At 64.7% G+C, this 9,894-nt stretch overlaps 1 protein-coding gene across 1 annotated transcript; it reads left to right on the top strand.

The window, feature by feature from the left end:
- The first annotated feature begins 1,887 nt into the window (after positions 1-1,887).
- On the top strand, positions 1,888-9,894 carry LOC134431201 (tRNA (guanine-N(7)-)-methyltransferase-like). The gene is given in 7 exon segments (XM_063179188.1): positions 1,888-2,020; positions 2,522-2,652; positions 4,185-4,369; positions 6,266-6,379; positions 8,185-8,286; positions 9,767-9,842; positions 9,845-9,894. Coding segments are annotated over 7 exon segments (765 nt in total). The 5' UTR covers positions 1,888-1,913.

Below are 9,894 nucleotides of genomic sequence, written 5' to 3'. Positions count from 1 at the left end.
CGCAGCCGCGTCACCGCCTGCGTCACCGGGTTAATGTGGCACGGGGGACACCGGGGGGGCGGCGCTGGGGCACAGCGACCCGGGGGGGGCACAGGGACCGGGGGGGATCACAAGGACCCGGGGGGGGGGCACAGGGACCGGGGGGAGGGTCAGAGTGACCGGGGGGGGGGGCACAGGGACAGGGGGGTCACAGGGACCTGCGGGGTCATAGGGACAGGGGGGTCACAGCGACCCGGGGGGGGGGCACAGGGACCTGGGGGAGGGTCAGAGTGACCCGGGGGGGGGGGGCACAGGGACCTGCGGGGATCACAAGGACCCGGGGGGTCACAGGGACCGGGGGGGTGACAGTGATCGGGGGGGGTCACAGGGACCTGGGGGCGAATACAGGGACCGGGGGGGTGACAGCGATCGGGGGGGGTCACAGAAACCAGGGGTGTCACAGGGACCTGGGGGGTGTCACAGGGACAGGGGAGGGTCACAGGGAAGGGGGGGGGGTGGTCACAGCGATCAGGGGGGGTCACAGGGACAGGGGGAGTCACAGGGACGGGAAGGGATCACAGGGACCCGGGGGGATCACAGGGACCCGGGGGGTCACAGGGACCGGGGGGCGAATACAGGGACCGGGGGGGGTGACAGCGATCGGGGGGGGTCACAGGGACAGGGGGAGTCACAGGGACGGGAAGGGATCACAGGGACCCGGGGGGGTCCCAGCGCTGGAGGAGGGGTCGGTCCCTGTATCCCCCTCCGTGCCCCGGCCCGGGACCCCCGCCCGGAGCCGTTCCGGGCAGCCCCGGGAGGACCGGCCTGGACGGGAAGGGACCGGCCGGGAAGGGCCGGGCGGCTCCGGCCCCACATTGCTCAACCCCCCCCGCCCCCGACACCCCCGGGGGTTCCCAGAACTCGCCCCCGGTCTGGCCGCAGCCGAATTCCCCAAACGGCCCGAGCGGGAAGAGCCCGAGGAGCGGGGGGGGGACTGGGGGGAACTGGGAGCACTGGGGGGACTGGGGGGGCTGGGGGAGCTGGGGGAGCTCGAGGGACTGGGGTGATGCTGCGGGGCACCACGGGGCGCTGGAAGCACTGGGACCACTGGGAGGAACTGGGAGCACTGGGGAGGGGCACTGGGGGGACTGGGGGCACTGGGGGGCAGTGGGCATACTGGGGGCACTAGGAGCACTGGGGAGAGGCAGTGTGAGCACTGGGGGGGCACTGGGAACACTGGTTGTACTGGGAGCACTGGGGGGGCACTGAGAGCAACGGGAGGACTGGGAGCACTGGGGGGGCAGTGTGGGCGTCTAGGGGCACTGGGAGCACTGGGAACACTGGTTGTACTGGGAGCACTGGGAGGGCACTGGGGGGGCACTGGAAGCAGTGGGGGAGCACTGGTCGTACTGGGAACACTAGGGTTATACTGGTTACAGTGGTTATACTGGGAGCACTGGTTGTGCTGGGAACACTGGGGGGCACTGGTTGCACTGGTTGTCCTGGGAGCACTGGGGTTGTACTGGTTATACTGGTTATACTGGGAGCACTGATTGTACTGGGAGCACTGGGAGGGCACTGGAAGCACTGGGGGAGCACTGGTCGTACTGGGAACACTGGGGGGCACTGGTTGCACTGGGAGCATTGGGGTTATACTGGTTATAGTGGTTATACTGGGAGCACTGGTTGTCCTGGGAGCACTGGGGTTGTACTGGTCATACTGGGAGCACTGGTTGTCCTGGGAGCACTGGGGTTGTACTGGTCATACTGGGAGCACTGGGGTTGTACTGGTCATACTGGGAGCACTGGTTGTACTGGGCCGCCAGGGGGCGCTGTCACCTCCAGCCCGGGCTCGCCCCTCAGACTGGTCGCTCGTGACGTCACAACCCCGCGCCGCTCCGTGACGTCACTGTGACGCGCCGCGCGGTGCCGGCATGGCGGCGGCCGAGGAGAAGGAGGAGGAGGCGGCGGCGCCGCCACAGAAACGCTTCTACCGGCAGCGCGCGCACTCGAACCCGCTGGCCGACCACACCCTGTGCTAGTGAGTGCGGGGACCCCCGGGAACCCCCCCGGAACCTCCCCCGGTAACGCCCGCGCCGGGTCCCGGGACCGCCCCAGAGCCCGCGGCGGGACCCTCCAGCCCGGGACCCCCGTGATGGCCCCGCCGGTCACCTGGCTGCCCCCGGGAGCGCCGGGCTGGATCCCGCTCCTTCCACATCCCCGCCCTTGTGTCGCCTCCGGTTCCCGGGCAGTGACAGCCCCGGTGCCCGCTCCGGTTCCCGGGCAGTGACAGCCCCGGTGCCCGTTCTGGTTCCCGGGCAGTGACAGCCCCGGTGCCCGTTCTGGTTCCCGGGCAGTGACAGCCCCGGTGCCCGCTCCGGTTCCCGGGCAGTGACAGCCCCGGTGCCCGCTCCGGTTCCCGGGCAGTGACAGCCCCGGTGCCCGCTCCGGTTCCCGGGCAGTGACAGCCCCGGTGCCCGCTCCGGTTCCCGGGCAGTCTCGGTCCCGGTGCCCGGCAGTGACGGTGCCCCGGTGCCCGCAGCCCGTCCCGCCCTCAGGACATGGACTGGGCCTCGCTGTTCCCGAGCTTTTTCCCTCCCGAGGCCCCTCCCGGGACCCCCCCGGCCCGCGTGGAGTTCGCAGATGTGGGGTGCGGCTACGGGGGGCTGCTCGGTGAGCCCGGGGGGCACCGGGGTGGGCACGGGGGTTTGGGGGGCTGCTGGGTGAGCCCGGGGCACCGGGAAGGGACGGGAATTACGGGTGAGGGGGCACCGGGGGTGGGCACGGGGGGCTGCTGGGTGGGCACAGAGGCACGGGGGGGGTGGGCATGGGGGCACGGAGGGCTGTGGGTGGGCACAGGGGTGAGCCTGAGGGCACCGAGGGGCTGCGGGCGGGCACGGGGGTGCTGCAGGCTGCTGGGTGGGCACCAGGGGCTGGGGAATGGGCACCGAGGGCTGCTGGGTGAGCTTGGGGGGCATCCGGGGCTGAGGGGGGCAGAGGGGGCGAGGTGGGCACGGAGGGGCCGGGTGGGGCAGGAGGTGCTGGAAGGGCTCTCCCGGGGCCCTCTCTCTCTCTATCCCTCCTGGTGCTGTCTGTCTGTCTGTCTGTCTGTCTGTCTGTCTGTCTGTCTGTCTCTCACCGTGGCTCTCTCTCTTTCTGACTGGGTCTCTCTCTCTCCTTTTCCTGTTGCTCTCTGTCTGTCTGTCTGTCTCTTTCTCTGCCTGCCCGGTCTCTTTCACCGTGGCTCTCTCTCTCACACTCCGTGTTTTTCTCTCTCTCACACACCGGGTTTCTCTCTCTCTGACCGGGTTTTTCTCTCACACCGGGTTTTTCTCTCCCTCTCCCGCCCCCAGTGGCTCTCTCGGAGCTGTTCCCGATCTCTCTCTCTCACACCGTGTTTCTCTCTCTCACACCGTGTTTCTCTCTCTCTCACACCGTGTTTCTCTCTCTCTCACACACCGTGTTTCTCTCTCTCTCACACCGTGTTTTTCTCTCTCTCTCACACCGTGTTTCTCTCTCTCACACCGTGTTTCTCTCTCTCTCACACACCGTGTTTCTCTCTCTCACACCGTGTTTCTCTCTCTCTCTCACACCGTGTTTCTCTCTCTCTCACACCGTGTTTCTCTCTCTCTCACACCGGGTTTCTCTCTCTCACACCGTGTTTCTCTCTCTCACACCGTGTTTCTCTCTCACACTATGTTTCTCTCTCTCTCACACCGTGTTTTTCTCTCACACACCGTGTTTCTCTCTCTCACACCGTGTTTCTCTCTCACACCGTGTTTCTCTCTCACACACACCGGGTTTCTCTCTCACACACCGTGTTTTTCTCTCACACACCGTGTTTCTCTCTCTCACACCGTGTTTCTCTCTCACACCGTGTTTCTCTCTCTCACACCGGGTTTCTCTCTCACACACCGTGTTTCTCTCTCACACACACCGGGTTTCTCTCTCTCACACCGTGTTTCTCTCTCTCTCTCACACCAGGTTTCTCTCTCTCACACCGTGTTTTTCTCTCTCACACCGTGTTTCTCTCCCTCTCTCACACCGGGTTTCTCTCTCTCACACCGTGTTTCTCTCTCTCTCTCACACCGTGTTTCTCTCTCTCTCTCACACCGGGTTTCTCTCTCTCACCATGTTTTTCTCTCTCTCTCACACCGTGTTTCTCTCTCTCACACCGTGTTTCTCTCTCTCTCTGCCGCCCCCAGTGGCTCTCTCGGAGCTCTTTCCCCGCTCGCTGGCGCTGGGTTTGGAGCTCCGGGCCAAGGTGGCCGCGTTCACCCGCGCCAGGATCCGGGCGCTGCGGGCGGCCCAGCCCGGCCGCTTCGGCAACGTGGCGTGTGTGAGGGGCAACGCCATGAAACACCTGCCCCACTTCTTCCTGCGGGGCCAGGTGGGTGCTGGGGGGCTCAAACCGCACCGTGCTGGGGTTCTAGAAACCCCAGGAACCCCACAAACCCAACAGGGCTGGGGTTCCTGTGTGCCCTGAACCCACAAACCCAACAGGGCTGGGGTTTTAGAAACCCCAGGAACCCCACAAACCCAACAGGGCTGGGGTTTCTGTCCCCTGAACCCACAAACCCAACAGGGCTGGGGTTCCTGTGTGCTCTGAACCCACAAACCCAACAGGGCTGGGGTTCCTGTGTGCTCTGAACCCACAAACCCAACAGGGCTGGGGTTTTAGAAACCCCAGGAACCCCACAAACCCAACAGGGCTGGGGTTTTAGAAACCCCAGGAACCCCACAAACCCAACAGGGCTGGGGTTCCTGTCCTCTGAACCCACAAACCCAACAGGGCTGGGGTTCCTGTCCTCTGAACCCACAAACCCAACAATCCTGGGGTTCCTGTGTGCTCTGAACCCACAAACCCAACAGGGCTGGGGTTCCTGTCCTCTGAACCCACAAACCCAACAGGGCTGGGGTTCCTGTGTGCTCTGAACCCACAAACCCAACAGGGCTGGGGTTCCTGTGTGCTCTGAACCCACAAACCCAACAATCCTGGGGTTCCTGTCCTCTGAACCCACCCTGAGAGACCCCAAACCCACAGCACCTCCAACTGTCCCTGGGGTTTCTGTGTGCTCTGAACCCACTCTGAGACCCCAAACCCAACAGGGCTGGGGTTCCTGTCCTCTGAACCCACTCTGAGACCCCAGACCCAACAATCCTGGGGTTCCTGTGTGCTCTGAACCCACAAACCCAACAGGGCTGGGGTTTCTGTGCCCCCCAAAACCCAGAGCACCCCTCCTAAGCTCCCTGAAATTTCTGTGTGCCCTGAACCCACCCTGAGAGACCCCAAACCCACAGAACCGCCCCCCCCCAAAGCTTCCTGGGATTTCTGGGTGCTCTGAGACCCCCCCAAACCAAACAGGGCTGGGAATTTCTGTCTTGTGAACCCACCCTGAGACCCCCCCAAACCCTCGGAGCCCTGTGGGACACCTGGGACCCCCTGAAACACCTCCAGCACCCCCTGACCCCCCAGGACCCCTCTGGGGGGGAAATGGGGGGCACTGAGGGTTGTGGGGTGGCACTGGGGGTGGCATTGGGGGTTGTGGGGTGGCACTGGAGGTGGAACTGGGGATTATGGGGGGCACTGGGGGGGTTTTGGGGTGGCACTGGGGGGTTTTGGATGGCACTGGGGGGTTTGGGGTGGCACTGGGGATTATGGGTGGCACTGGGGGGGTTTTGGGTGGCATTGGGGTGTTTTGAGGTGGCACTGGGGGTGGCACTGGGGGTTGTGGGGTGGCATTGGGGGCTTATGGGGTGGCACTGGGGGGTTTTGGGGTGGCACTGGGGATGGCACTGAGGGTTATGGGGTGGCACTGGGGGTGGCACTGGGGATTGTGGTGGGGCATTGGAGGTTTTGGTATGGCATTGGAGGTTTTGGTATGGCACTGGGGGTTGTGGGGTGGCACTGGGGGTTGTGGGGTGGCACTGGGGGTTTGGGGTGGCACTGGGGGGTTTGGGTGGCACTGGGGGCGTTTTGGGTGGCACTGGGGGTTTTGGTATGGCACTGGGGGTTGTGGGGTGGCACTGGGGGGTTTGGGTGGCACTGGGGGCGTTTTGGGTGGCACTGGGGGTTGTGGGGTGGCACTGGGGGCGTTTTGGGTGGCACTGGGGGTTGTGGGGTGGCACTGGGGGGTTTGGGTGGCACTGGGGGCGTTTTGGGTGGCACTGGGGGTTGTGGGGTGGCACTGGGGGCGTTTTGGGGTCTGTGGGGTTTGGGGGCAGTGCCAGGGGGTGCTGCCCCCCCCCCCCCATTGACGCTGCCCCCCCGTTGGTGCCCCCCCAGCTCTCCAAGCTCTTTTTCCTCTTCCCTGACCCCCATTTCAAGCGCACCAAGCACAAGTGGAGAATCATCAGCCCGGCCATGCTGGCCGAGTACGGCTTCGTGCTGCGCCCCGGGGTGAGCCCAAACCCTGAGAGCCCCCCAAAACCCTGAGAGACCCCTGAGAGCCCTGAGACCCCCTGAAATCACCTGAGACCCCCCCCAAAATCCCCTGAGAGAGCCCTGAGAGCCCTGAGACCCCCCCAAAACCCCTGAGACCCCCCCAAAACCCCTGAGACTCCCTGAAATCACCTGAGACCCCTCTAAAACCACCTCAGACCCCCCCCGAGACCCCCCCTGAGACCCCTCCCAAAACCCCTGAGACCCCCTGAACCTCCTGAGACTCCCTGAGACCCCCCTGAACTCCCCCAGAACCCCCTGAGACCCCCCTAAAACCACCGGAGACCCCCAAAATCCCCTGAGACCCCCTGAGACCCTGCCCTGAGCCCCCCCACAAACCCCTGAGACCCTCTGAGACACCCAGAACCCCCTGAGACCCCCCTGAGCCCCCCCCAAATCTCCTGAACCTCCTGGGACCCCCTGAGACCCCCCCCCCAAAACCCCGGAGACCCCCAGAACCCCCTGAGACCCCCTAAAACCCCCTGAGACCCCCTGAGCCCCCTGGGACCCCCTGAGCCCCCTGAAAACCCCAAAACCTCCTGGGCCCCTCTGAGCCCCCAACCCTGAGACCCCCCCGAACCTCCTGAAACCCCTTGAGCCCCCCAAAACCTCCTGAGCCCCCCTCCAAACCCCGAGTCCCCATGAAATCCCCCAGAACCTCCTGAGCCCCCCCCCAAGTTCCCTGAAATCCCCTGAGCCCCCCAAAACCCCTGAGACCCCCCAGAACCGCCCCAAAACCCTCTGAGCCCCCCAACACCTCCTGAGCCCCCCCAAAACCCTCTGAGCCCCCCAAAACCCTCTGAGCCCCCCAAAACCTCCTGAGCCCCCCAAAACCCCTCCAGTGTCCCTGATCCTGGAGCCCCCCAGGGCCCAGGGGGGATATTGGGGTGTCCTTGTGGTTTTTGGGGTGCCAGGGCCTGATGCACACGGTGGTTTTGGGGTAGACTCTGGTTTTTGGGGTGCAGGGCCTGGTGTATGCAGTGTTTTTGGGGTACATTCTGGTTTTGGGGTACACTGTGGTTTTTGGGGTACCCAGGGCCTGGTGCACACAGTGTTTGGTTTTGGGGTACACTCTGGTTTTTGGGGTATCTGTGTTTTCGGGGTGCAGTGCCTGGTGTACACGGTGTTTTTGGGGTACACTGTATTTTCGGGGTGCAGGGCCTGGTGTACGCGGTGGTTTTGGGGTACACTCAGTTTTTGGGGTGCAGGGCCTGGTGTACGCTGTATTTTTGGGGTACACTCTGGTTTTTGGGGTGTCACAGTGGTTTTTGGGGTGCAGGGCCTGGTGTACGCTGTATTTTTGGGGTACACTCTGGTTTTTGGGGTACACTGTATTTTCGGGGTGCAGGGCCTGGTGTACACGGTGTTTTTGGGGTACATTCTGGTTTTGGGGTACACTCTGGTTTTTGGGGTGCAGGGCCTGGTGTACACGGTGTTTTTGGGGTACACTGTATTTTTGGGGTACATTCTGGTTTTGGGGTACACTCTGGTTTTTGGGGTGCAGGGCCTGGTGTACGCGGTGGTTTTGGGGTGTCACAGTGGTTTTTGGGGTGCAGGGCCTGGTGTACGCTGTATTTTTGGGGTACACTCTGGTTTTTGGGGTACGCTGTGTTTTTGGGGTGCAGGGCCTGGTGTACGCTGTATTTTTGGGGTACACTCTGGTTTTTGGGGTACACTGTATTTTTGGGGTGCAGGGCCTGGTGTACGCTGTATTTTTGGGGTACACTCTGGTTTTTGGGGTACGCTGTGTTTTCGGGGTGCAGGGCCTGGTGTACACGGTGACGGACGTGCCCGAGCTGCACCAGTGGATGCTGCAGCATTTTGGGGAGCACCCCCTGTTCGAGCCCGTGCCCCCCGCCCAGCTGGTGAGGGCAACTGGGGAAACTGGGGGGCACTGGGGGGAATTGGGGGGCACTGGGGGGCACTGGGGGGCACTGGGGGGAACTGGGGGGCACTGGGGGGACTGTGGGGACACTGGGGAATGGGGGGAATGGGGGAATTGGGGGGCACTGGGAGAACTGAACTGGGGGGCAGTGGAAGAACTGGGGGGCACTGGGGGAATGGGGGGCACTGCGGGAAATTGGGGGGCACGGGGGGAACTGGGGGGAATGAACTGGGGGGCAGTGGAAGAACTGGGGGGCACTGGGTGGGAATTGGGGGGCACTGGGGTGATTGGGGGAGCTGGGGGTACCGGGAGGAACTGGGGGAAATTGGGGGCACTGAACTGGGGGGCACTGGGGGGAATTGGGGGGCACTGGGGGCACTGAACTGGGGGGCACTGGGGAAATTGGGGGAACCGGGGGCACTGGGGTGATTGGGGGTACCGGGAGGAACTGGGGGAAATTGGGGGAACTGAACTGGGGGGCACTGGGGGAATTGGGGGGCGCTGGGGACACTGAACTGGGGGGCAATGGGGGGAATTGGGGGGCACGGTGGGCACTGAACTGGGAGAACTGGAGGGAGCTGAGGTGGCACTGGGGGTGGCATGGGGGCACTGGGGTGGCACTGGAGATTGAGGGATGACACGGGGAATTTTGGGGTGGCGCTGGAGGTTATCGGGTGGCATCGGGGCACAGCGGGCACTCACACAGGGGCAGCGCGGGGCTCACTGGGCAGGTGCCCGGTGTCCCTGACCCTGTCCCTCTGTCCTTCTGTCCCGGTGTCCCCTCGCTGTCCCACTGTTCCCCGCTCTCCGCGCTGTCCCCTCACCGTCCCCGCTGTCCCTCTGTCCCGCTGTCCCGGTATCCCCGGTCTCCCGTCGTCCCCTCGCTGTCCCGGTGTCCTGGTGTCCACTGGGTGTCCCGCTGTCCCCTCGCTGTCCCCTCACTGTCTCCTCGCTGTCCGACTGTCCCGCTATCCCTCTGTCCCCGATGTCCCGCTGTCCCTTCGCTGTCCTGGTGTCCCCTCGCTGTCCCGGTCTTCCCGTGTTGTCCCGCTGTCCCCTCACTGCCCGATTGTTCCGCTGTCCCTGCGGTCCCGTTGTCACCTCGCTGTCCCTCTGTCCCCTCGCTGTCCCGTTGTCCCCCCGCTGTCCCTCTGTCCCCGCTGTCCCCTCGCTGTCCCTGCTGTCCCCTCACTGTCCCCTCGCTGTCCCCGCTGTCCCTCTGTCCCCTCTGTCCCTCTGTCCCTCGCTGTCCCACTGTGCCCTCACTGTCCCACTGTCCCCTCACTGTCCCACTCTCCCCTCGCTGTCCCCGCTGTCGCCTCGCTGTCCCGTTGTCCCCCCGCTGTCCCACTGTCCCCTCGCTGTCCCTCTGTCCCCGCTGTCCCACTGTCCCCTCGCTGTCCCCGCTGTCCCCTCGCTGTCCCGCTGTCCGTCTGTCCCCTCGCTGTCCGTCTGTCCAGGCCGCGGACCCGCTGCTGCCGCTGCTGCCGGCGGTGAGCGAGGAGGGGCAGCGGGCGCGGCGGGCGGGGCGCCCCCCAGCACCGCCGTGTTCCGCCGCCGCCCCGACCCCCCCGCGGCGGCGCCGTGA

This window comes from Melospiza melodia, chromosome 31, assembly GCF_035770615.1.
Source record: "Melospiza melodia melodia isolate bMelMel2 chromosome 31, bMelMel2.pri, whole genome shotgun sequence".
In the NCBI taxonomy this organism is placed as follows: Eukaryota; Metazoa; Chordata; class Aves; order Passeriformes; family Passerellidae; genus Melospiza; species Melospiza melodia.
The sequence above is the reverse complement of the archived record's forward strand: the minus strand, read 5'-3'. Positions and strand labels throughout refer to the sequence as shown.